This window comes from Barbus barbus (assembly GCF_936440315.1).
Source record: "Barbus barbus genome assembly, chromosome: 5".
NCBI lineage: Eukaryota > Metazoa > Chordata > Actinopteri > Cypriniformes > Cyprinidae > Barbus > Barbus barbus.
Genome location: NC_136733.1, coordinates 22,106,924 through 22,134,869, shown reverse-complemented (window position 1 = coordinate 22,134,869; position 27,946 = coordinate 22,106,924). Strand labels below are relative to the sequence as shown.

The 27,946-nt window shown below is 38.8% G+C and overlaps 1 protein-coding gene across 3 annotated transcripts in view; it reads right to left on the bottom strand.

Moving 5' to 3' along the window:
- The window catches only part of LOC306870452 (cyclin-H-like), a 28,380-nt gene extending 754 nt beyond the window's left edge, over positions 1 to 27,626 (bottom strand). The window contains exons 1-9 of one of the 3 annotated variants that reach the window (XM_079417745.1): positions 27,533 to 27,626; positions 11,745 to 11,781; positions 4,125 to 4,254; positions 3,792 to 3,914; positions 3,631 to 3,704; positions 3,336 to 3,546; positions 3,024 to 3,187; positions 2,389 to 2,459; positions 1,617 to 1,719 (exon numbers count right to left, since the gene is read on the bottom strand). In XM_079417745.1, coding sequence (XP_079273871.1) covers positions 1,617 to 1,719; positions 2,389 to 2,459; positions 3,024 to 3,187; positions 3,336 to 3,546; positions 3,631 to 3,704; positions 3,792 to 3,914; positions 4,125 to 4,241 — 863 coding nt within the window. In that variant the 5' untranslated portion in view covers positions 4,242 to 4,254; positions 11,745 to 11,781; positions 27,533 to 27,626. Of the gene's footprint in view, positions 1 to 1,616; positions 1,720 to 2,388; positions 2,460 to 3,023; positions 3,188 to 3,335; positions 3,547 to 3,630; positions 3,705 to 3,791; positions 3,915 to 4,124; positions 4,255 to 4,494; positions 5,582 to 5,650; positions 5,948 to 11,744; positions 11,782 to 27,532 lie in introns of those variants that run through there. The other 2 variants (XM_079417743.1, XM_079417744.1) reach the window with 2 other exon arrangements.
- Between the last annotated feature and the right edge of the window lie 320 nt (positions 27,627 to 27,946).

Genomic DNA, 27,946 nt, shown 5'->3' with positions numbered 1-27,946 from the left:
CAGAACTGAATGTACCTTTATGGCTGTAGCAACCACTATCCAGATCCTCTGAAAGAAAAGATTGGTAGCAAAGACAGCAAGACTCGTTCTCCCCAGATGCAAATGAAGAAGTTGGATGCTCGACTCTAGTTAGGCAACACACTGCCAATCTCCATCTCTCAAAGCAACGGATTCAAAACTTCAATTCACACTGAGCCATCAAAGAGATGGTTAGAGATGTTATTTCTGTCGAAATTATCTCTTGGAATCATGAATCTCCAACAGAAGAACCAAAATTGAGTAAATCTGAAATGCTCATCAACTTGACCCCTCATGGAGATGTCTGCAAAATCAACTTTGATCTGTCCAACTTCAATTGACACCGCTTGTGTAACCGACCTGGGAGCCGTGAGCGCTAGACTGGCATCTGTAGCAAGCAAGAACTTTGGCACTGCATTGCTCTTGACCATCAGAGAAGCGAGGTACATTTATGATGCAAGCCTTAAGAAACCGTCTACACTCAATACTACCGTACAACCTCTGCCTGTTTTCAACTGCAGTTTCAGATAGAGGTAGGCTTAGATCCTATAGATAGCGACTGATTCCTATCTTACCTTCTGAGCGGCTTCGCTTGACAAGATGCTGCATCCTGGCTTTTATCTCCAAACCAGTGTTTGTATGTGATACATGAGCAGATCAGTGAGTCTGATTCAATTTTGGAGGATAGATTACACGGGGCTGGAGCATGTGTCCACTTTTAATAACCTGCTTCCTGTTCTTCCACCTAACCTACAATAGCACCATCTCGAGCTCAAATGAATTAAAGCTTTTCCCTAGAATGGGCGAAGTAGATTATGAGCTTCCTGGTTTATTTCATATCACAAAAAAGTCGAGCATCAAGACCTACTCGGTATAAAACTATATTATTTCATATCAGTCTGTTCATGTTTATCAAACTCACTTGAGTTAATTTGGCTGTTTCTTGATGTGTATTATTATGTAAAACCTCAGAACATATCGCCAATTTAATGATTCTACAATGTCCTTTTGTTTGCTCTGACAAGTAGTTGCATTGTCCTGTACTCGCTGACTCCCTTACAAAGAATGTGCTGTGGTGGTACCATTAAGTGGAGATAACTGATGGAAATACCATGGTACTCTGATTTACATCATTGTAATGAATGACTACCATGGTACATGTCCCAAAAACTGCTTTTAACCATTCTGCCATGTCATAAAAACATGGTAATACATTCATGTTGGTGTATGAAGGTGTATATTTGCTACAACTGACTTGAAACGGCTCACTTTGTACTCATTCCCTGTTTTCATCTACAGCTGATATAGGGGATTCTGTACAGTACATTTAGCTGCATTATATGACCCAGCAAATCTATGAAAAGCATGATGCAGATTTACTTTTTTTTTTTGTATTTTAGGTAGCTCATGTATTTTTATTTTTCTATTTTATACTCAAAACCCACGACTTTTGCATCTTAGATACAAAACACCAAGTTACTAACCTGGCTGAATAAAACTCTTAGTATGATTAATTTTGTGTGCTTTTTAAACAAACTGATCTGTTTAGAACTATGAGGGCCATGTCATTGATTTTATATTTTCCAACAAATACTCACAAGTTTGTAGCAAATTCAGCATGAATCCTTTCCAGTTTCTGTTTGCAGGTATTGACCTCCTCAGCTTTGGGAAGCTCGTATGCTTTAACAAGACTTGTCATTCCTAGAATGAAAGCAGACACAATATTATGGTCCACATGGTAGATTTGTATTCTTAATGCACCAAAAACAAAATCTTTGATGACCAAAGTTGTCCTTAATACAGCAAGCTTCCAAATAACTGGTTTGCCCAATAAGTTACTATTATGCATAACAACAGCAAATCAAAACTTCTGATGTATGGATATGCACTACATTGGTAAGTTTTTGTCTTCTATAGTTTTTAAGTCACTAACAGCAGCTGAAATTATTTAATCAAAAGTAGAGTGAAACAGTAATATTTTAAATAAATTATTTTAATATACTTTATCATGAAATGTATTCCGGTGATGCAAAGCTGAATTTTTTAGCAGCCATTACTCCAGTCTTCAGTCTCACATGAACTGTCAAGAGTTTGTTGGCCATTCAAGTCTTAAGATCAAAAGGTTTTTAAGGTGATTAGAAATATACATTGTCAAATTCTTCTTTCATCTTCAAAACGGAATCTCATAGCAACATTGATCTTTTAGGAGATAAACCTTTCATAAAATAACTTTGAAGTTCCAGGCCACCATTTATAAGATTTACCCACTGAATATCTGAGACCTTTCATGAAGGTTTTGCAGGATTGTTCAGAGTTATTAATCTCTTATCTAGTGACATTTTAACCAGTTAGAAAAAGAAAAATACTTACGTCTCATTGACTCGTACATCGTTGAGAGGGTCCCTTTATCCTCCTTAAGCCCCATGCATTCAGTCAAATATCTGTAATGTCAAAGAAAATACTTTTTAATGCCCTGCGGTCTCAACTGTTATGCTGCCTTCACGTGCTATCGGAATTATCGTAAATACGAGTTTCCTAGTTGGAAATTGGATGTGAACGGCCTCAAGTCGTATTTACTACTGGGAAATTCGGAAATAATTTTGATACCCGAGTTTCCGAGTTGGGCAGGTCATAAACTTTAAACATGGTGGAGGGGACGACCATTGCTGCTGTCAATGCTGTCCTCGCAACAACTACATCTCTTTGTCTTGTCGCTAAAGTAGTGTATTTATAGGTAGATGTGAACGGTCATTCAAAGCATATTGTATGTTTTATAAGCAGTGAAATAAGCATGTATTTGACCGAAATTCCAAAATTGTCAGCAAACTGCATACGGTAAATGTTTATATGATTGTCAAATGGGACGATACATTTGATTCTTTCCGACATTAAAGCACTTGAATACGACTAGCTTGTAATCACGACTTCATAAGTGGGAAATAGGACATTTCCGATAGCACGTGAAGGCAGTATTAGAATCTCTGAATGCTGAAGGAGAAACCTACGCCTCCATCTTGAGGCCAGCACGTGCTGCACCATTAAGGACAGCAGTAAGGGCGATCTGAGACGGAGAAAAGAGGAGTCCAGCATCTGTCATTGCTGCTCTGTTGAGAAAGTCTTCTGCACTCTTTCTAAGCATCTCTGGGTTCTCTAACAATGGGTATCTGGTCTGAGAATACAGAAACCATGAACTTAAATTCACTTAATCTGCAGTTAGCACATTTTAAAAATGTTTGAGCAGCCTGTCGTGATAACATGGGTCCAACCAAGGCAATGCATTTGGGGTGGGACTGTCTACAACCAGGCTTTAGACTCACCTTCAGGTCAATCAGAAAACCCTCCAAGGGCCGATAAGGATTGTGAACAACCAAATGAAAATTGAGCTGCTGGATAAGCAGCAGCTCATACTCCAGAATCTGTTCTAGAGCCCTTTCTTGTCCCACCGGGCTCTCCTGAAGATTCCCCACAAACTGAGCGCTGGACACATTAAACTCATCCACTTTACAGGAGAGATATGTACATGTCAACCTGCAAAAGTAGGGCGTGAAGGTCAGAAATGAAAAATCTCTAATAATTTGTGATCTTATAACTCATTCAACTCAATACACTTACATTATCGTCCGAGGGTGATATTCCATCAAAGAGTTGTTCAAATAGAATCTTCGAAAATACATACAAGCTGTGCCCTGAAAAACATATACTTTTAAAATAAAAAAGCCAGAAAGGCACACTAGATAACCCCATCTTTAACTGATAAAAGTGATATGTATTACCACAACAGATTTAGGCATAGCAGGCTTGAACATGGCACAGAAATCTAGCAGTCTCTTCTCATAGTGTCTGAAAAGCACTTTCTCTTCTTGTTCATCAAGAAACATGGATTCATGTATTCTAGGCTGAAAAACAAGTGAAGTGTAAGTATAATTGAGGTTTATGTTGTTAACACTATAAATGGCTGGATTACTAATGCTTTGTGTGAGGATAGATAGATAGATAGATAGATAGATAGATAGATAGATAGATAGATAGATAGATAGATAGATAGATAGATAGATAGTTTTGTAGACTTGCATGTAAAATAAGTACATAAAGAAGTTGTCACTTACCTTCCCACTGGACATGCCTTTTGAACAGAACTTCCGGTTAGCTTCTAGTCTTAATTTCTCTAAGGTTTCCTCTTTATCGTAAATCCAGAATTTCATCTGAGAGCTGTTGTGATACATGTTGAATATAAAGCTGTGGACAGAACAATACAACTATGATTACACACCAAACCAAACCGCAGCTCTCGTGCAGAAGTCTAACTTAACGTTAAGTAACTTAGCAGATGATTATAACGTTACGCATATAATAAAGTCTACATACATTTAAAAATGACTAGTAACGTTATTTAAGTTAGTGCAGTAAACTTAGGCAATGTTTCCAGATCTCATTAAAATTCTATTTTATCCTAAGGATTAAATATTTCTGTCTCACCCCTCTTGGGCACACGGTGACGCCCCGTCTGTGTATCAAGGATGGTCGTCCAAATATTAAATGGTTTTAAAAGACTCAGCTATTGATCTTTGTTTCCACCAAGATCTCAACAGTAGACATGCGCGAGAACGCGTCGCATATGATTCACGCCACCTTTTAGTCGCATTTGGATGATGTCATTGTGTTCTTCACTAACGAGTCTGACTCATTTATGTGAATCGGCTCTTTAGAACAGTTTGTTTAAAAGATCCAGATCATACAAACAATTCAGCAGTTCATTTACTTCATGCAGTAGGGGTGTTAAATTCAACCTTAATTAAACACACCTGAACCAGCTAATCAAGGTCTTCAGGATTACTAGAAACCTCCATTCAGGCGGTTTGGAGCTTGTTTGGATCTCAGTGGCCCTCCAGAACCAGAGCATGTGCTAAGGCTTATATTTACACCCACTAAAACGATCAGTCGGGGCCATTTATATTACATTACAAATGGGCCTCTGTCATTCCAGGGCAAGCACAGAGTGGTTCACCCGCTTTAAAACACGAGAGGGAATCATACGAGCGATGTTCCGGATCGGTCTTCTGATAATAAGACGGTGGCACGACTAGTACCAAGGCTGGATTTCACATCTATAAAGACTCGACAGATCAACTGATTCGTTCAGAAGCGGCTCGGTTGTCTGTGATGATGGGATGCGGTAACTTTCGTGCAAGCGCAGACTGGCTCAATCGCTTTAAAACCCGTGAGAAAGTTGTACGAGCGGTGTCCCAGCTCGACCAGTGTTTAGAAAATCCGCAAAGCGACCAAACTGAGGACAGAAGTGCGTCCGTTCAAGTTATCCAGCAATCCGACGAGCGCATAACGGACCAGTCTAGCGATGAAAGTGGCGCACTAACGGATCTGGACATCCCCAAACTCGGACCGACAGTGGTTTACACACGGTCACTGTGGCAAATGAAGGAGGCTATGAAAACAACCGGGTTACTGTACAGAGGATTCTGCGACTTTAAACTTCTTCATCAATTTGAAAAAGAGGTTAACGCTGTTTTGAGAAGATCTGTGACCTTATGAACGCAAAACGGCTTACAAGCATACAAGTCTGGGACTTAAAGGATTAGTTCACTTTTAAAAAAGCTTTTGCTGATAATTTACTCACCCCCATGTCATCCAAGATGTCCATGTCTTTCTTTCTTCAGTCGAAAAGAAATTAAGTTTTTTGATGAAAACATTTCTCCATAAAATGGACTTCATTGGGACCCAAACGGTTCAAGGTCCAAATGACAGTTTCAGTGCAGCTTCAAAGGGCTTTAAACGATACCAGACGATGAATAAGGGTCTTATCTAGCGAAACGATCGGTCATTTAAAAAATAAATAAAGTTTAAGTTTTATAAGCACAAATGCTCGCCTTGCTCTGTACTGTGATGCATGTTCGCGACGTCAGTAATACGCAGTGACGTTGAAAAGGTCACGGTTGACTTAGGCGGAAGTACAGAGTCAATAGGCTTTTTAATATTAAAACACCCAGGATATGCACAAATTGGCATTTTAAAGATAAACTGACACAAAGACATTTGAATATGTGTATATGATCCTCCTTCCGCACATTTGTAAACACTGACTCGGTACTTCCGCCTAAGTCAACCGTGACCTTTTCAACGTCATTGCATATTACGTGACGTCGCGAACGCGCATCACAGAACAGAGCAAGGCGAGCATTTGTGCTTATAAAAAAACTTTTTTTTATTTATTTTTGAAATGACGATCGTTTTGCTAGATAAGACCCTTATTCATCGTCTGGTATCGTTTAAAGCCCTTTGAAGCAGCACAGAAACTGTCATTTGGACCTTGAACCGTTTGGGTCCCAATGAAGTCCATTTTATGGAGAAATGTTTTCATCAAAAACCTTCATTTCTTATCGACTGAAGAAAGAAAGACATGGACATCTTGGATGACATGGGGGTGAGTAAATTATCAGCAAAAGTTTTTTTTTAAAAAGTGAACTAATCCTTTAAGTGTGTTGTAGATGTTGACTGCTCCATTAGTGTAAATGTAACGGTGTAACTTGTAACATGACCACATGGGGGCGCCAAGTGTTTATAACACAGTTTGTTGGAAGCGTGCTTCCATTAAAGTATTATTTTGTTAACCCAGGTTTTATTTTGCAGCATTGATGTGTATTAAATTATGGAGGTGCTTAATTTGTTCTACGATTTTTGGTTTAAATGTTTAAACGCTGTTAAATTACTGACTTTATTTTTTACACACACGCATAAAGAAAAAAAAGCTTTTGAGAAAAAAACTTTGACATTTTTATTTTGACATGAAAATCAGTTAGACCAAACATTTGCCTTTTTAAAAAGCCACTGAAGCTTATGAAGCAAGACAGAATAAATTACCAACCTCCTATTTGAGTAGGGCTGTGTAACCTAATTTGCATAAGCATGAGTAATTTATGAATAATAAATGTACTTGTATTCAGCGCGATCCATTAATTTGCATATCACCATGGCACTACAGTTATTTTTCCTGTGTGCTGTGCTACCATGAAGCGATAAGAACCTGCGTAAAACAGAATGAAAAGGTGCGTATGTATTGCCTTCTTACACTCTCTAGTCTTCTGCTGTTGTTGAGGGATGATATGTTTTAACCTAAATAACTGTCTTTTTTCATGCTTTTGAGTGTGCACAGGCTGTTTTATGCTTGTATGTGGCTACAATCACTATCATGTACTAGTGCTCTGTCATTGTGTGAATTGCATAAACATGATGTTTCGTTGCATTATTGATGAGATCCAAGCTCTGCCTTATATAGGCAGCTGAGAAGATGCAAAAACTGGTGAAGTGATGGATCATGAGATGATACCTAATAGAGAAATGTTTCTTTGATGGCAGCTTCTCAGACCCTCGGTCAGTGACTTATCATTATCAGGTGGTCTGGTCGAATTAAAATCTCATTTCCATGAAATTTTACATTTTGACACTATTGTCTGTATTGGTATTTAATGCAGGTGGATATGAGTAAGGTTTCAGTGCTTTTATCCTTAAATCGTGAATATATTCTGGCAGATGACTTTAGTTATCAGCTGATGTCTTTGGGTGTTGTTTAAAACAGGTTGGACAGAAATCAGCTGTCTGACACTGTCCACAGTGCCTCAGTTTATCTTTATTTATCTTCTGTCAATATTTCCTCTCTGTAATTTGGACAAATGATGCATACTGATGGTTATGAATAAATCAATGTCCAGGCTTGGTAAATTGATGGTGTGGAGAGAGAGAAACATCTTGTATTACTGTCACCGTGATGAACAGCTGTCACTGTGTCCCTCGGCGGCCAGATATGTAAGGCAAAAAGTCGAAGAATATTGTGCTGAGGCTCCTTGTTGAGGTCTGAGCAAATAATAAACTCGTTATGTTGTATTCAAGCTGAAGTATGTTTTATGCACATATTGAAAGTGTATGTCGGTGCTTTTTTCACAAGTGTCAGCTCGGATCATCTTGAAGGAGCAATATCTTTGCATTGACCCTTTATTTCTGTTATAGTTGATTGCAATATGCTCTGAACTGTGAGCGTTGCAACACAGAGCCCTTGAAAAATCTTTCCGAGAAATTTACTTGCGTAATGTCAGTCAATGTTACCTATCAGAATGATTGTCTATAGGCTACAAGTACCACATAATGGCTCATGCACGTTATGAGAACATCTGTTCAGATTTTCCGTTGTGGCCTTTATCAACTTTATCAACACCAGTATACAGACTCTATAGAGAACCAAAACTCACTAAGTTCAGTGCAATATGCTGGAAGATAATATGTAAATTAGATTTATGTAAATTTGTACCCAGTGCAATATTTTGGACATCTTTTTTGAGGAGAGACACCCCCCCCCCCCCCCCCCCCCCAATGGTGGTGGTTGAGGAGAGACCCCCCCCCCCCCCACCACCACCACCACCACCACATGATTGTAAAGCACTTTGGGTGTACAGCAATACACAATAAAGTGCTATATAAATGCATCATTCATTCATTCATACAATCTTTTAATAATTTTTTTTTTTTATCTTATATTGTTTCATTTATCAGTTTTAGTATTCTTACATTTAGATGAAGTTAACAGAAAAGGTAAGTTTATTCTTTTTTATATCCATTTGTGCACTGAAGTGATGCATAAATTCACATTTAAAACATTTTATTTCTTTGTTTTAATTTTGTTTAGTCAAAATAATAAAGAAATAAATGTCTTTTTAAAGGTACATCTCAAAAAATTTGAATATCGTGAAAAAGGTCAAATATTTTTTGTCACTCATTTCAGAAAGTGAACCCCATATATTATACAGATACATTACACATAGAGTGAAATATTTCAAGCCTTTATTTCTTGAAATGTTGATGATTATGGCTTACAGATAATGAAAACCCAAAATTCGGTGTCTCAGAAAAGTAGAATATTACATAAGATCAATAAAAAAAGGATATTTTAAACAGAAATGTCAGGCTTCTGAAAAGTATGTTTGTTTCTATGTACTCAATACTTGGTTGGGCCTCCTTTTGCATGAATTACTGCATCAATGCGGCGTGGCATGGAGGCAATCAGCCTGTGGCACTGTTCAGGTGTAATGGAAGCCCAGGTTGCTTTGATAGCAGCCTTCAGGTCATCTGAATTGTTGGGTCTGGTGTCTATCATCTTCCTCTTGACAATACCCCATAGATTCTCTATGAGGTTCAGGTCAGGCGAGTTTGTTGGCCAGTCAAGCACAGTAACACCATGGTCATTGAACCAGCTTTTGGTACCTTTGGCTGTTTGGGCAGGTGCCAAGTCCTGCTGGAAAATGAAATCAGCATCTCCATAAAGCTTGTCAGCAGAAGGAAGCATGAAGTGCTCTAAAATTTCCTGGTAGATGGCTGCGTTGACTGTGGACTTCAGGAAACACAGTGGACCAACACCAGCAGATGACATGGCAGCCCAAATCCTCACTGACTGGAAACTTCACACTGGACTTCAAGCAACATGGATTCTGTGCCTCTCCACTCTTCCTCCAGACTCTGGGACCTTGATTTCCAAATGAAATGCAAAATTTACTTTCATCTGAAAAGAGGACTTTGGACCACTGAGCAACAGTCCAGTTCTTTTTCTCCACAGCCCAGGTAAGATGCTTCTGACGTTGTCTCTGGTTCAGAAGTGGCTTGGTAGCCCTTTTCCTGAAGACGTCTGAGCGTGGTGACTCTTGATGCACTGACTTCAGCTTCAGTCCACTCCTTGTGAAGCTCTCACAAGTGTTTGAATCAGCTTTGCTTGACAGTATTCTCAAGCCTGCGGTCATCCCTGTTGCTTGTGCACCTTTTCCTACCCAAATTCTTCCTTCCAGTCAACTTTGCATTTAATATGCTTTGATACAGCACTCTGTAAACAGCCACTCCTTTCAGTAATGACCCTCTGTGACTTACCCTCTTTGTGGAGAGCGTCAATGTTCGTCTTCTGGATCATTGCCAAGTCCGCAGTCTTCCCCATTATTGTGGTTTCAAAGAACGAGAGATACCCAGAATTTATACTGTAGGGATGGTCATTAATTGAAACTCAAATGTAAATATTCTAATATTTTGAGATGCTGATTTTTCACTTTCATGAGCTGTAAGCTCTAATCATCAAAATTAAAACAAAAAAAACTTTTGAAATGTTTTACTTTACATGTAATGAATCTAAAATATATGAAAGTTTCACTTTTTGATGTTACAAGAAAAAATGAACTTTTTCACGATATTCTAATTTTTTAGATGTCCCTCTATAATTGTAATATTGTACATCCATAATATTTGATTGATCTTTTGTTTAAAAAAATTAAATCATCCTCTGAAGTGAAAGAACCCTTTTTCCAACAGTCAAATCTACATTTATGTTGGCAATGATTAATAGTTAGTATTTATTTTTCTTTTGAACTGCTTTTAAACCCAAGTTTTTGGTTTGGGCTTTGTCATATTTGGATGTGTACCAGACACTGGCACTGAACAAAGGCAAGCCCAGGCGTTCACATATCATCCACTCTTTATGCAAAATTAATGCATGCACCCCCATGACAGCATGATTTAATTTCCTCCTTTCATTTTCTGTCGCCCGTTGCCATGGACACCGACGGAGGGCTGTTGTGATATTAGCTGCTACAATATGGACAAGTGCAGCTCTCTCCATGAAGCAAACAGCTACTAAATCACATGACCTCATCAAATCTCTATTCTGCTTGCAGACTGGCTGGCACTGTGCCATGATCAAGGGATGTAATATATTCATAGCTTACTTACAATTTCAGGTTGAAAAACCGTTGACGATTTATGTCAGACGTACCCTTCAACTCATTGGAAGTGTTATATTGACAAAACCAAACTATTTTGAAAATGCATTTGTCAGAAACACAACGAATATTCCCATAATGTGTTTTGGAGGATAGCAGGATGCTATTGGCTTGTGGTCCTCATTGCGACAAAGGCGATTGCACTAGACAGGATGGCGTCATGACACCATGCACAGTGTTGACTGTGTTGCCACCCAGATCATGTTGCCTGCAATGACCAATTGTGTGTTTATGCATGTGTGTGGAAGCATATTAGTCTGCCAGCGAAGTAATGTATGCCTGTGAATCCAAGTGTGGAGATCAAAATGTCTCAGGTTGGCATCGGGCACCCTTCCCCCATCAGTTCCACCCCCTCCACACACACACACACACAGGTCCCATCCTAACCATCTCTCTCTAATTGGGCTCTGTCTAGATTCCTCAGCTTAATATTGCATCCTATTTGCTTCTTGTTTTCAGGGTATTTCCAGCTGTACAATACCACACTATTATGCCGACTTTAAGTTTTAGTTTCAAAACTGGTTACGCTAGTTTAGTTACAAACACAAGTCAACATTGATCTATAGATAAATAACAACATTGCTGCCTTTTGTAGAACTGCTTACAGCTGATTAACTTCACAATGAACTAAATCAACACTGAACTGACTTGAGCTAAATAATCACACTAGTGTCTTCCCAGCAGAATCTGAAGTTTCCATAATTGATTCTGCTAGTTTCCTGTTTATCTTTGTGAAGCTGCTTTGACACATTCTGTATTGTACTAAGCATTATAAAATAAAGGTGATTTGATTTGACTGGACAATTTTGAGTGTAAGATTTCATTGGAGGCTGCAACTAAATAATAAGTTATCAGTTTATCTTAAAGGGACAGTTCAATGAAAACTGAAAATTGTCATCATTTACTCACCCTCATGTTGTTCCAAACCTGATTGACCTTCTTTCTCCTGTGGAACACACACATCAATTCAAAATACATTAGTCTTCCTCAGACGAAAGAAAGCCATAAAGGTTTGGAACAACATGAGGGCAAATAAACGATGCCAGGGTTTTAATTTTTTAGGTGAGTGTTTAATTTATTATAAATATTTTTATAAGCAGTGAATTATTTTTCCTCACTACTACAGTGACTAAGAAAATATGGGCTAAGTGGACACTCCAGTACGACCAAATCTGAATTCTGAATTCCCTTCTCAATAGCAGTGTGCCCTCTCAATATTTCTGAAGGTGAATATATAATCAGACAGCAATCAGAAATTGAGATCTGCCATTCAAAGGCTATCTTAGTGTGGACGAAGAAGAGGACGGGCAGTCTGAGAGTGCAAGCATTCATGTGAAAATCCAATCCTTCACAGTACACAACCCCTGCAAAGCCTGCAGAATGACCCTTTTATCAAAGTGCCATGACCGTAGCTCTACAAATAGCTAGTGCGCTCTCAAGGAATAGATGCATGTACAAACCTGGCTGAGTAATGTATGACCTGTCTTCACAATGTTCTGGGTTTCTGACCCTGCTGTGTGTGTGTGTGTGTGTGTGTGTGTCGTGAGAGTGTGTCTGTATGTTGTCCGTGGTATGTTTTGAAACGGGTTTCTTATTGTCAGGCAAACAGAGCATTACGTGTGTTATTTATGTGGCATTCACATGTGAAAATGTTATTTTCCTGATAGCCAGAGTGTTGAAATGACAGTCTGGTCGTCCTAGGGCAAGAAGGGTGTACTGACACTGAGAGATGAAAAATATGCCATTGAAAATGTATTTTATACACAAATCGCTGAAAGCTGTTTCTTAGGGAAAAAGGGCCAAAAACATTATTGTACAGTAAATTATTTTAAAAGGTTTTGGGGAAAACAACAACAAACAACAACAACAACAACATTTGTTTTGTATGGGAAATAATAATAATAATTTCTGTCAGAAAAAAAACTGATGCCATCAGATAACTGACCAACTCCAATTCATGATTTGCCATTTCATGAAAATAAATGCATTATAATTTCAATCTCAAAATGACAGACATATGAACCCCCCCCCCCCCCCCCCCCCAATCAGTTCCACATGATTTGCATATTTGTAATTTATACAGCATGCTGGTTTTTATCATTTAAAATGTAGTTCATATCATTTAAAATGTAGTTTTGAGCTGTGTGTGAATGAAATGTGTGTGCCTTGTGTGGATTTGACTTTAATTAGACTATATCAAACTGCAGATGGCCCCCTTGTGGTCATTAGTTCCAAAATGATTTTCGTAATAGACTATACTGAAAAACTAATGGTAAAACATTCATAATCCCATAATAAAGTTGCCCTTTAAAATCTATTTGGTTCACATCCCTCATTCAATTTTTTCGCTTAGGATGTCTGTTAACATAGTTACAATTAGGCTATTTAAAAAATAACATAAGAGTACAAAATTAGATAAAGTGGACTAAACGTATAGAATCTGAACATTTCATAACACCTTTAATAATTATTTAATTTTAAAAAGCTGCAAATGGTTCCCTTCCACCTCAAGATGGCGCAATGACCTCGTTGTTTGACTGGGTGACTGTAATTTGAAAAATTGCCCAGGTGCGAGTTATTTTATAGCATTTCTAAATGGTCTCCCTATGCGTTGCAACATCTTGAACACAACGTAGTTTTTTTGTTGTTGTTGTTTGTTGTTCCCCTGGCTGGATTATGTGTTTCTGACTACATGAGCGAAGATGGAGTAAACTGACAGTCGAGTTTGGTACTATGGTGATTACAAGTGGCTGTTGATTAAGCTATTGGCCTTTAGGGCTACTCGTCTGTCTTTCTTTATTCATTGCATTCGCCCCTTTTTCTTCTTGAAAGAGACCAAATGGATCCCAGCAGGTGAAAGTAAAGAAACGTGAAAAGACGCCCCTTTTTGGTTCTGCTTTCACACCAACACAATACCCCGTCCCACCTCTTTCTGTCCGGGTTTCCTACCTGATTAAACCTCTTCCTATGAACCCATTGATAGATGGTGCGAAACCTAAATCAACAAAAGCTGTATGAGCCCCTCTTAAAATTTCAAACCCTTTTAACAGTACGCTTCAATTAGCTTTTGTTTCTTGTCTGTAGCGCGTGACAGAGAGAGAGAGAGAGAGAGAGACGGAAAGCAAAAGAAAAAGATGTCTTTTATATGCTTTAATTTAATAGTTTACTTGCTGAATAATTCAGAGATTTCAAAAATAAATCTGAACTTTTTTTCTCTCTCTCTCTCTCTCTCTGTTAGCAAATTTCATTCAGCGTAGGCTTTCTTTTTCTCTCTCTCTTTTTTGTTGCATTAACAGTACAAAAAGCACATAGCAAAATTACAGAACTGTTCACACTGTTGTTTGTCATCAGGCTTTTGGAATTAGTGGTTTGTCGGGAATTGCAGTTTCATTTGTTTTTGGAGACTTTCATTTTCTGTCACTTTTAATTTCTGGTGCCTATAAATGTGTGCACATTGATTCTATTATCGGTGTGTTAGCAGGCCTCCTTTTTGTCATTCAAATGAGAGCATACTTCAAATAAGAATTTGTAGTGTTTGGTGCTGGTGAGTGACATGGGAACCCGTAATTGACTGCGTGTGTAAGAGAGGGGAGCAAAAGTAAAGAAGGTAGTGCAGCCTGTGTGTAGATGTAGATGCATGCATCTGTTCTTCAGGATTGCCATCCTGCATCCATGACAATTATACACATTGAAGCTTTGATCAATACTCTACTGTTGCCTCTCCATCACCCTTTCTCTCGCTTTTAACCAATTTATACCAGTTATACGTTTTATTATGTTTGGTGGCGTTTTTAAAATTTATTTTCCCCCTCATGTGATTTCTTAGTATACATTCAACATTTACGGTTTAATACTCACTGATATATTGAGGGACCCTTAATGTGAAACAACATTTCATTAAAAAAAAGAAAATAAATAAAATGTGTAAATCTATGCTCCATTCAATTAAAATGTCAATTTATTAATAGCCATATGAATATATTTAATAATCAATACACACAATAATATATACTAAATATTACAATATAATATAAATAGCCTTCAGTACAATAATAAAATGCAATAGGCCTAGCAAAAATCCAGATCTTTAACATTTTATTTCTCATTTTTCCCTGGCTAAATCAATTTTTGAAAGGCAAGCAAGTAAATTATGGGAATAGTAGGCTATTAATAATAAGGATCAAGTCCTTGTGAGGTCGTATATGAAATAGCTTTGTGTGTTGGAGACCAACATTTGAGTCAAGAAACTCTTCTTCCCCTCTAGCTCTCAAATCTCATTTGCATATTCAAATATTTCATTCATATTAAAATTTGGAGCTTGAAAATGTGTTACACAGGTTTGACACAAGCGATGCCAAAAACAGTAATTCTTGGGCATCACATGGCTGATCATGACTCACCATTTTTAAAAACAAGCTCAAATTAGATTCAAAAGCTGTCAGAGGCCAGAATATTCAGCAAATAAAGTAAATGACTAAATTTTAGTTTCTGACACAGAAACTTTCCGCATTTCCGCATATTCTGTTTCAGAATATTTTTTTTATTTGCTTGTTTTTACATTATTTATTTGTTTATTTATTTAAAATTAAATTTCGGCCCTGGTCCTCTCTACTTTTGATAGTATAGCAAAGAACAGCTTCTTGATGTTTTGGTTTGGAAACCACATGAAGACATGATGAGTACATGATGAGAGAATTGTCAAATTTTGTCTTTCCTCTTAACCTAATAGTAAAAAAAAAAAAAAAAAAAAAAAAAACAATACATGCAATACAATATTAATTTTATAGCATAATGTAGCCCAAGTAAATTTAATATGTAGTTATAGACAGCAGCTCTGCATAATTTACCACTATCTCTCTCATTTTTTTAAGTGATGATCTGACTGACAAACCCATGGAGAAGAATGGATAGGCAATGTCAGTTGCTACCAGAGGAATGAGGGGTGAGGGGTGAGGTTGGCACACCCACAACCCTGTGGTCACCTCCAGGCGTGCTATCACACACTGACAGACAGGCGTGATGCCACGGCACTTCACACAAACATAGCCACATTGACAGCCGACTGACCCAGGCTGACAACACCAGAAAGAAAAAGGGAGGAAGGCAGAAGTTCTCTGTGTGTCCGTCACGGTGTGAGCGTGTCGGGGTGTCAACAACTTTTTTCTTCCAGTAGCCCCCAAACCCTCCGCATCAGAACACGGTCACATACCCAAACATCTGTGACCTTACCGGACACGGGTCACTGTACATTAGTACTCAAGATGGCTTCAGTGGCTTTAGATATACTAAATGCAGTATGTCCATATCATTACTGATGGGTTGAGCTGAAAGGCTTGTAGACAGAGGATAGGATCTAACTTGATTTAGCTAAGTTAATATAGAATGGATGTGGCTCTGTGCCAGCGAAGCATCTTTTTTAGTCATTAAGCATTATAGATGCATTGGCTATTATGTCAAAGGTGTAGTCACAAAAGCTTGGGACGGACTAGCGTCCTGTGCGTTTTTTCTGTCTTCATTATAATAACATGCTATAGTGGGCTTAGCTGTTAACAGTTAGTTCATGAATTCACCAGTCAATAGAGCCTTTCAATTATGCTGAGACATACCATAGAGCTCTGTACTACCCATGGCTCTTTTGTCAAAGAAAGTCTTTGATGTGATTCTATAGAAAGACTGCAATGTGCAGAAACATGCGAGAAAAAAAAATTGCAATGAAATGACATCACTGATCATACAGAGGACTTTTATTTCAATTTGAGACAGCAATGCCATCAAGTGTTTTCATCCTGTGTATATGTGGGAAGGGAAGTGGAGAAACCGCATTCTTTATGTTTACAAGCGAGAGAGGTATACTCTCTGATTCCCCTTGAAGTTTCAAGAGATGCCAGTGAAGATGCAGGCCTCTGAAGTTGATTACCCCAGCATCATGTGACAAGCAGATGAGAATGACTGAGGCTTTCGAAGCCCTGTTGAGATCCCTCCTCATTAAAGAGCAACCTCTCAGCACTTCTGTAAAGAATCCTTAAGGAAGTTGACCTCCATGGTAAAAAAAGAAATATGGGGGTGGAAAACAAACATCCACACATTATAAAATTCTCCACTATAAAGCTCAAAATCCTCTTGCTTTTCATGTTCATGTTAAAGAAAGGTTGAGAGAAAAAAGAAAGAGAGACATTAGAGGGAGCGTGAAGACTAAACCCAGTTTAGACAGAGTCACACAACAGAATGAGGAGGCACCACATAGAACATAAAAAGATGGACAGTAATGTGAAGCATCATAGCTTTGTCCACCTCCAGATGTCCTTTATGTTAGTGTCTTTTAGGTCCATTTTCCGTGGCTTGCACTCAACATCTGGTGATTCCAGTTCCATGCATGCTATAGGGTCCTTAGATTGTGGTAAGAAAGGACTCATAGTTTATCCCCTTCATGCTGAGATGATGACAATACTCACCCTGTGCTGGAACCAAGTGTAACCAGGTAGAGCCTCATCTTGTGTAGGCACCAGATTGAGCCTCTTCAGGTCCCTCAAGCCCATTGAAGCAGGTTGCTGACTGTCTCTAGGTGATGAGAGGTTGTTGAGGGCACGGAGCCTTGCTGACAGGCATGAAAGGGCCAAGGATCACCTGTCACCCGCCTCATCACATCAAAGTCCCAAGTAGAAGCTCCTTGTGTGAGGGATCTGCTCATGAATATACTGGGCAATCTGAACCCTCTTATAAGTTAGATAAGGATTTTGTGGGTTGTGTGTTGAGCACGGATGGCACATTATGAAGCACCACCCCTCTTAAAGTAGGCCTATGTGTGCTTAAAGTAGGAATATTTTTTAGGTATTTTTTAATGGTATCATCATCTTCTTATTAGTGGCAAGACCCCTGAGTGCCGAAGTGAAAGGGGCTTGTGGTGTCCCCCCAAGCCCTTGCTTTTACCCCTTAATCCGCTAGCTAATAAGTTCATAGCCAGTCCATATGCTCTGGTGCTGTTCAGGAGGGGGAGGTGTTGCCCCATGCTACTTACACCGAGCGGACCCATTTCTCAGGTACCTCTCCTGCTGACTGACCTTTTGTTCTATCGGATCAGTCCACTCCACGGCCAGAATAGTCTGAATTGATTAGCCCTGCACCGTATAATTGCCAGCAAATCCCACTGAATCGTTTCCCATCCATTTGAAAGGGACAATGTTCGTTCTTTTTCTCCCCAGCTTTTTTGGCGCCCCTCCCCCATTACCCTCCTTTTCATGCCACTTGGTTTGTCTCCCGCTCCACACCCCAAGCCACATCCTCGAGGTAAGACGAGAAGGGGGGAGGGGCCGGAGGAGAAAGCACTCCTATTCCGGACGAGCCCCCTACCCAAGCACTGGCAAAGGATGAAAGCGGGCTGCGGGTGGACGTGTTCTAATCCGTCACCCTGGAGTGTGAGTGGCGGGCTGATCGGAGTCCTTACCTGCCAGCGCACAGTCAGGGTTGTGAGGACAGTGGGAGGAATCCAGGGAAGGGGAAAGAGCTGGGGTATAGTGTGAAAAGGGGCTATGGGGATATGTACAGGATTATTCAGAGGCCCAGGCGCCAGCGTCAACTGCCCCTGCAGCTCTACTTATTCAGTCAAGAGGCCCAAAATCTCAGGTCGGGGCAAAAGTCCATCAGTCTTACTGAGAATACTGTTATGTTGGAGTAGACCTGGAGGGCCGATCAAGTGTGCCACGTCTGGAACAAAGGCTATTTTAACAAGTTTTACATTGAGATGGCCTTTTCTGTACAGTTACAATTCAGGTCTCCCTCTACAATGTTTGTGACCGTTCCACACTGTAATTTAATAGTCCACAATTCATTTTAATATCACACATCATAACTTCTGCATTAGCCATTAGGCCAGAAATCTTGCCCAGAAATGAATGTGACCCACCTTCCCAAGACTGACAACATGCGAGTTTTACCATTATCCTTGAGCCGGGCAGAATATCTTTCATGAGTTTTGAGGTGTACAGACTTTGTTTATTAGGTCATCATTAATAAGGTGCATTCCAATAAAGTCAAATGTCTAATTAACATGCTTTATCCTCTTCATGCACCATGAACCTCACCTTGAGGATTGCTTGCCCTTCATGAGAATGATCTAAACTCAAATTCAAAAGCTTTGAATAATTTTATGCTAAACTGGGGTAAACTAAGAGCTATCCTAAAAATATTATTAAGAGGTTTGAATCCATATTTGAATACTCTATATGAAAAAGAAATGTTAACGTTCTCTTCTAGTTCTTCGTCACATATCCCATGTCTCAGCCAACCTTCTATGACCATGTTCGTTGGCCATTGGGGGAGGTCCTTTGGGAAAAGGTCATAGGCTAAGGTTGTTAAGGGCTATGACCCTTCCCATCTTTGACCAAGCCTGTGTTCAGCTCAAACAAGCTTCTAGATAGAAGGCCCTCATGGGGGTTTTATGAAGCATAAGGCCTATTGTCTGTTCTGAGAGCTGGCCACAAACAAATTGTGTATGTTCTTGCAACATGACCCTGGTGGCCACATGTTAGGGATGTCTTACTAATGAGATGGTCACTGAGTCATGCCTGTTGGGAGTGTGAGGACACTAGAGATTGTTTTATTGTTGATTTTTTTAAGCAAAATGCTAAAATTCAAGAGTTAGGATATTGTAACCCTGGAAATGTAATGTGTAATTTAAAACTGAAACTACACTCTGGTTTGTGACTGTTTTCAGCTTTAACAAAATCAACTGTAGGAAAGATATAATTATCAGTATTAATAGAGTATCAATATATTAGTTGGGTTTCTTCTGTGGCATTCTCTACTTAAGTCCAAGTTCACCCAAATGGCAGGTCATGTCCTTCCCACAGGGAGTCGACAAGCTCTCCAGCTAAAGGTCATATTGGTAGTGACCACTAAAGTGGTTGATGATGAACTGGTCAAGCCCCTCATTCTCAAAGCCCCTCCCCCAAAATGAGCCATTTTACCAGTTTATCTATTGACTTAGGATCATATGGAGGGCAGGGCAAGTAGAATGGTTGACATCCCATAGGTCACAGGTTAAATGACCAGAACCATTTACAGGGACAAGAGTTCAATTCATGATCATTATAAAAGATAGTCATCCTTAAAACTGGCTTGGATCTATAAGACAGTGTTTGGCCTTAAACAAGCTGTGTTTAAGGGGGGAAACTGTATTTTATTCTAAGAACTGTTAAATATTTGGAGAACACACAGTTAGTTTGTAAGTAACACCTGATTTCCCTTGATCAATTCTGAAACAGTAGATCCTCATCGAGAATATGAATGTTTAAATATTTAATCTCAGTTTTGCTGGTCTTTGCTGACATAAAGCAAAAAGGGGTCTCCTGGGACACTTTCTAAGGGTCACTGCCCTACTTCATTCCAGGCATCCATTAGTCACTTTTTCCATATTGCCTATTGTTTCTCAAAGAGAGGTTTGACCCAGTGAGGGTTGGTGCTGGGTGGATGAGAGACCTGGGGTGTGAGCCTGCCTTGCTGCTTAAGTTCTTGAATGGCTCCCTTGGAAACTGCGTAACTAGGAGTGGTGGAGTTTCCCAGGACAGCATGTGGTTATTTTCCAGCTTGCTGCCTCTTTAAAGGCCTTCAGGGTCTGTAATCAGTGCCTTGAAGAGGGGTGTCTCTTTGACTGTGCTTGTGTATGAAAGATGGAGATAAAAAGCATGAAGGTAGAAAAAGCATGGCCTGATGGGAAAGTGGGTAAAACTGTTGAAGAAGCAAGATTAGATCACTGCAGTGGTGATGTCATTGCTGCATGGCTGGCTAGGATTGGTCCACGTGCTCTGAACAGCCAATAATGAGGGGACATTGGCACTCACATTAAACTACTGGAACCATCGGGAAAAATACAAGGAAATGTGAAACTGTCTGTAAAAATAAGATAATTAATCTATATGACTAGTCTGTAATAGATATATTCACCTTTTAATATCACTTTAATTTATAACATTCATACCCCAAGTGAATATTAACATCGTTCGTCAATCTCAGACTACAAAAAAGAGCTAAATAATGTTACATTGGTTCTTTGCTTGCTTTTCTCTAACAATTCAACACTTAAGATGTTGGTTATTTCCCATTTCAGGTAATAAGGAATTCTTCTTTTAAATATTCACACAGTATAAATATAAGCACAGCTGTCCTGTATAAATTCATACTGTTCTGCATTGTTTTGCTTGTCTGCCTGAGTTCACAGTGTGCATCACAGCTGTCTCTGTCCAGTAATTGATTCCTTCACTGTCAGCCATTTTCTCACTCACGTCCTCCTCCCCTTTCCATTCTCCATTCCATCTTTAGCATGGGCAGCTAAAGGAGGCAGATTTATCTGCATCACCCTGCCATGATGACAGAGTAAATATTCATCCAGACGGCCAAGGTTCCCACACCATTACCGGGGCGTTCACTGTTGGCCCTGCTGGTACAATCCTTAAACGGATCGTTCAGAAGAATGAATAGAGCCAAAGTACTGAAGGGCACAGAGTTGCCAAGACAAAAGTTTAAATGTTATTAGTCGAGTGCAGAGACTGTCCAGTGGGATAAATGGAGACAAAAAGATGCTGTTAGTGACAGTGATTTAAAAATCAACAAAATCTAGTATCATAAGACTATAGTTTAAAATTGCTGTTTGCGTACATTAAATATGGCTGCTCATATCCATGACATACAAAACGTGATGGCCCATCACCAAAAATAATTCATCCCATCAGTTTTCTGAGTGCATTTTAGCTTTTCGTAAATGATTTTTCATGTAGGTTTCTTTCTTTCTTTTTTTTAATTGACCTTGTAATTTTTAATAAAAATGTTATAATTCGATCTTCCAGTGATGATTTATGCAGGACTTTAATCAATTAGTCTACCGAAGCCCCATCCCTGCAAACCCATGATCATCAATCAACAACCGATGGATAGAACAAAGTCCCCTCTGCTAGATATTTCTTTTCCCATATCCCCGGATATTTACGCCACAATACGGAAGAAAAGATCCGTCGCTACTTCTGTTTCATTGCGACTATAACAATCCTGTTTTATTATGCATAAACACAGAGCTGGGTAGATTACTTGCAAATAGTAATCCATTACTGATTCCAAATTACATGAACAATTTGTAGTTAGTAACGTAATCCATTACATTATACTTGTTAGGTAATATAATCAGATTACTATTGTCCTATATCATTTTTCACATTGATTTAAATAGGATAATCTTGTAACATTGATACAAAAATACAAAGAGTAAGAAAATATATTCCATATGTTGTTATCAACAGCATGAAGTGCATTAAACATTGTATTCCGTCAAAGGTTTCCCAAACTTCACAGAACCATGAACATGCAAATGTGAGACTTTATTCTTAAAATATTTATTTTAAAATTTCAGGGGTACTTCAAATAAAAATAAATTAGGTGAAAGGGGATCAGATGACAAAAAAAGTTGGTGAATTTGTGCATTTGAATGTGTTTGAGAGACAAATGCCTTCCAAAGTAATACATGGTAGTAGTTGATGCAATGTTGAAACACTTCTTAAACCTGAAATGATTTTTGTAAATCCAGCGGTCAAATATTGTGTAGCCACCTGACTAATGACTCATTTCTGTGTGAATGTCCACAAAACTGGAAGACTTTCTGAATGTATATATGCAGTAGGCTATTTTAGAAAGGAAAATGCAAAAGATGAAAAGGAGGAATTAGGGAGAATCAATAAATTATGAATAAATTATTGCTATTGTGTAATAATATAATCCATAAAAACTAACTGTAGTCTGATTACAAGTATTTTCAAATGTAACGATCTAATTACAAGTACTTTTTAATTTCTTTCATTTTAACTTTTTTAATTTTTGGAATCCAGATTACAAGTAATCAGATACCACCCAGCGCTGCATAAACATATGACGGTGGTCTTGGGTGCAGTAAAATATCTAAACCTCATCTGTGTAAATCCATTTAGTCCTATAGATAGCTATACATTTAATTGGTGACCTGTGAGATATGTATTTGTTTAGATGTTCTGAGGGGTTATCTACATGATGTTTATGAGTTGAATCTGTGTGTAAGCGTGTGTGTGGGGGTTGCGCTATTGCTTTGTGTCATGCTGGGAGCCCCTCCTGAGAGGCACTGCACAACACTGAGGTGGGTGCAGCTGCAATGGCTTTCATCTCCTCAGGCACTCGGCAGGGAATCACAGTATTTATGAGTGAGTGTGTGTATGTGTGTGTGTGTGTGTGTGTGTGTGTGTGTGTGTGTGTGTGTGTATGTGTGTGTGAAAGAGAGAGAGCAGTGAGGATGCACTGACTGTCATTTGAAGTTAATTAAGGGTGGCAAAAATATAGAATTTCTGTATCTCAGACCTCACATCTGGGATTGTAACACTGGTAATTTAATATATTGGTATCAGTTAGGAGACAACTGAAAACTCTTTCAGCGTATTTGTACTTTAATCAAAAGAAAGTCGGTTCAGTTGTTCACAGACCTTCTTGGAGAGCATACAAGTTTCCATAGGAACAAAGCTGTGAGAAATCATTCAGTGGGCCTGGATTCTGCGGATACCGTCTACTTTTGAAGGACATCTCCTCCACTGCTACTCCCTTCTGCACTACGTGCTAAGGAAAACACAGGCGTGAAACCGGCCACATGTGAATTTCAGAGGTTGCCCACGGCTACGGCGCAGGCAGCTAATCTGCGGTACACCTTATGCTTGCTCAGATTCCGCTTATGGTTGGGCAGAGCATTTCAGCCCCTGTGGTGTGCCGTAAGGCAAGAAGTGATACCTGCAGTGGAAAGCGCTTGCTTCTGGGTCTCTGCGCTTTCTTTTGCTCAGCTTTGATTTCGTTCACCCCTAAAAGGGCATGAAAGGCCTCATTTAGATTTAACTTTGACTTACAGGTAATATCTCTGTAAAAGTTTACTGATCTCAGTCTGGCATGTAAGATTAGGTGAAGTCTTTATCTGGGGTCTGTTATATCCAGTGTAGATATGGTTTATTTTGTTACTAAATCTTTCTCTCCGTCAGGAAACATCAGACTTTGTCTGGTATTCAAAGTCAGTCAACTTGGTTTTCATGTTACGTCTTCTACCAACCAAGAGGCAAAAGCGGGGAAAGAGCAGAAGGCAGGAGACAAGTGTTCTTAATGGTGTCTTATGACCTTACAGACTTTGGAAAGCTTGCCATCTCTAACTTGTGAAGACAGATATAGCCCAGTTGTATTATTTAAAGAGCTGCATCTTGCACAAATTAAGTTTAAACAGTAACCTTTAGACAAGATTATACAACAATAGTAAAACAATATTGACTTTGGTGTTTTTTTTATATATAAATTAATTTAATTTAACAAGATTGCATTAAATTGATAAAAAGCGACAGTACATATATTTACGTTACGAAAGATTTCTTTTTCAAATAAATGCTGTTCTTTTAACCTTTCAATAGAATCAAAGAATCCTAAAAAAATATGTATCACAATTTCCACAAAAATATCAAAAAGATATGTTTCTTGTGCAGCAAATCAGCATATTAAAATGAATTCAGAAGGATAATGTGACACTGATGACCAGAGTGATGGCTGATGAAATTTAGCTTTACTATCAAAGGAATAAATTACTGTTAAAATATATTAAAATAGAAAACTGTTCTTTTAAATTGAAAATATTTTAAAATATTGCTTTTTTTGCTATGTTTTTGATTAAATTAATGCAGCCTTGGTGAACATGACACTTTTTTTCAATTTTTCAAAAACATTAAAAAAAAACTTTGAATGGGAGTGTATACGTGTACACACACACACACACACACACACACACACACTTAAGAAAATCAGACCCTTAGATCCTTCAGGTATGAGAGAAGATCTTACAGTGGGATGAATCAAATCAAGGAGTCAAAAGGAGAAGAGCTAGTTGAGGTGTTTTCCTGTCATTTACCGTTCCATTCTGGATCTGAAAAGAGGATTCAGCAACTAAGGTTCTTTAAAAGCCTCTGGTTTTCATGGCATTGCTGTTGAGAATCCTCTAACATGAGTTTGGGGGATAAAGGAGCTATTCTGTTTTCTAGAGTTCTCTGTAGATTTTGCTGTATTCTTACTCCGGCTATGATAGCTTATTCAGAGATGTGAGGACTGGCTTGATCATTAGTCACTGCCACATCAAAAGTAGCTTCCAGTCATGCTCTGGTGCTTTAAGGCTTGAACTTGGAAAGGGTCTCAATCTACCTGCCTATTGTGAAAAATATTGTGAGGAATTTTATTAAATTTTTTGGGCAAAGAATTTTTTAAAGGTAAAAAAAAAATACTGACTTGACTATACTGACCCGACTTAAATGCACGATTTCTGAAAAATAATTTTTCATGCACACTCATGTAATCATTTATTTTATTTTTGTTGTTTTATTTTAATTTTTTGTTTGTTTTATTTACATTTATTATTTTTTTATTTTATGGAAGTCAATGTCAACTTTAAAAATCTGAAAAGGCTTTTAAAAGTTTACAGAAAAGAAAAGGCTTTTGAAGATTTATAGAAATGAAAGCCATAAAATAATTATATACTCTTGCTATTACCACTATTCCTAACATTACTACTGCTAATGATAAGAATAAAAGGTCTTCACTTTACTATAGTCCTAAATGCCTCCATAATGAACAAAATAATCAACATATAATATTATAAAAGCATCTAGCGTGCTCCTTAATCCCTTTTAGCAGTATTTTAAACAATTTAACCATCAAATGCGACGCCCTTTTCATTTGGCCGGCATACTAAGAATATACAAATGTGGAGACACATTCTACCTTCCTTTTTCTAGAGAGCTTTTATCCTCAAGTAAGGCATAAATGACAGTCGAATGTGTCTGTGGCACAAGGCAGTAATGATTGCATGAAATTACAGAGGCCTCCGCAGGCCTTCCCTCCCTATCTCTCAGGTAGCTGGATCAGCTCTCACCCCTGCCTTCCTTTCTCTCTCTCCCTTCTTGCCTCTCACAAGCTATTCAAAGGGAATGTATAACTGAATATGAGATGGAGCGGGCGTCTTTCAAGGGCCAGAGCTAATGAGACGTTTTACCTTGAAATCAGAGCAAGACAGGAGGAGACCCTGTTGAGCTGAGCTTGCATAGGGGGATCACAATTGAGTCTGGATCCTTCAGCGAAAAAGAGAGAGGGTGAGATCCAATCCAGACAGGAATAATGCTCTCAAACCAGAGTGGATTATGACAGGAGGACATTTTCAAGCAACAAAGTGACCCCACAAAAGAAGATGGCTTGTTCGACGCTAACGTTGACCCGCTTTCTTTTGTTTGCTTTTGTCCTGGGCGACACCCATATGTCAGAGTTAAATCTGTACGGCTTGGCTTTCAGGTGAAAGCAACAATTACTCTCACTTGGAGAGGCACAAGCTGGAATGGGGTTGGACGGAGGTGATGAGAAGGAAGCGAACAGGTACTCTTGACAGTTAGCGGTGCCAGCATGGATCAGAGAGCCATGTTATATGAGGCCAGGGATGAAAGGGGACAGGAGATTTGTGTTCTGAGGGGTCCTCTTTTTAATCAGGGGCCCAAAGAGATCGTAGCAGAGCAGGCCACTAACCAGTGTCATGCTAATAAAAGGTGTGAATGGAGGGTGCAGCTAGTTATCTACACTCTAATTAACGTGGTACCGGGAGCGAGATGCTTATTTGCGTAGCATTGAGGAGAAGGGAGGTGGGAACGCTGAAGTGTGGGGGAAGGGTACAGAGGAGCAGCCCAAGGCCATCCGTCTTTTGTGCAATTGTATACGTGCGTACAAAGCCGTACATCCAATCTACTTTGCGTGCATGCTAATCACCGCATGAGATAATGAAAGTCGTTGTGGCTATGGCAAATTTTTAGTTTGAAAAATGGGGGACATTATTTATTTTTCTTAAAATAGCACGGCGAGTAATGGCCGATGATTATCAGCAGCTACGTTGGGAGACATCGTTTTCAGGAAAAACATAAATTTTTATGATTTAAATAATTGTACAGTTCACCAAGATCTCAAACGTGGAAATTAAGGGATTGAAAATAAGCCAGTACACCTAAAAATTACCCCGGCCCTTTTCAGCACTTTTGTTAGGAAAAGTTATTTTTTAAAAGTAATGTGTTGTAATATTGCGTTACTCCCTAAAAAAAGTAAGTAATTACGCTACGCTTTTTAAGAAAAGAAATGCGTGACGTTACTTTTGTGTTACTTTTTAAAAAGTACTATTTTTGGCAAATGAGAACCCTTTCACACAGTAAATTCAAAAAAATAAAAAGAAAAACTAATTTTAGTTCATTTTGAGTATTTTATTGGTTGAATTGCTTCATCGAAGGTCAGCACCAAAGACACCGGTTAATAAAATGGGATCAAATACATAAAGGATAATTTTATTATTTAACATATTTAGGATAATTATTGCAGGTTTGCGTCATATTCTGAGTTGCATTTAACTGATTTTATTCATTTTGAGAAATACTGAATCTGTTTTGGGAATTAATGCATGTTCACATTTATTCTAGAACTAAAGTAACATCTTCCTCCTGATTTCTCTCAACAAGGGGACAGGCGAGCTTTCAAAGGAGAGAGTAACTGGCATTACTTATTTGAAAAAGTATTTTTTTGTAACTTAAAAAGTAATGCGTTACTTTACTAGCTACTTGAAAAAAGTAATCTGATTACGTAACTCGCCTTACTTGTAATGCGTTACCCTCAAAGCTGTTGTTAGGAGCCTGACCCCGTGACCCTTGATGTCTGGCGTAGTCCTCATCCCTGCTTTCCCACAGACGATCCTGCAAACGAACCCGTGTCAAGAGGCTCAGCATATGGCCCCGGGACTTTACTATTGTCTGGAGTGGCGAGGCAGGATGGGCCGCCATTATTGTCACCATTGTAAGATTGGCAATGTGTCTGGAGGAGCAGACACACGGCAGAGTGAACTGATCACAGCAACTGCTTATGCCCTTTCCCACCAACTCACAATCACATATCACACATCGGCTTCACAAATGTGTCCTTGCCTGGTCAATGTTATAGTCAAGGCCCAAATTTGGAGGCAGAACTACTAAAGTCATTATGTTACCGAGACCCTGTCAAGTACTTTGATATAA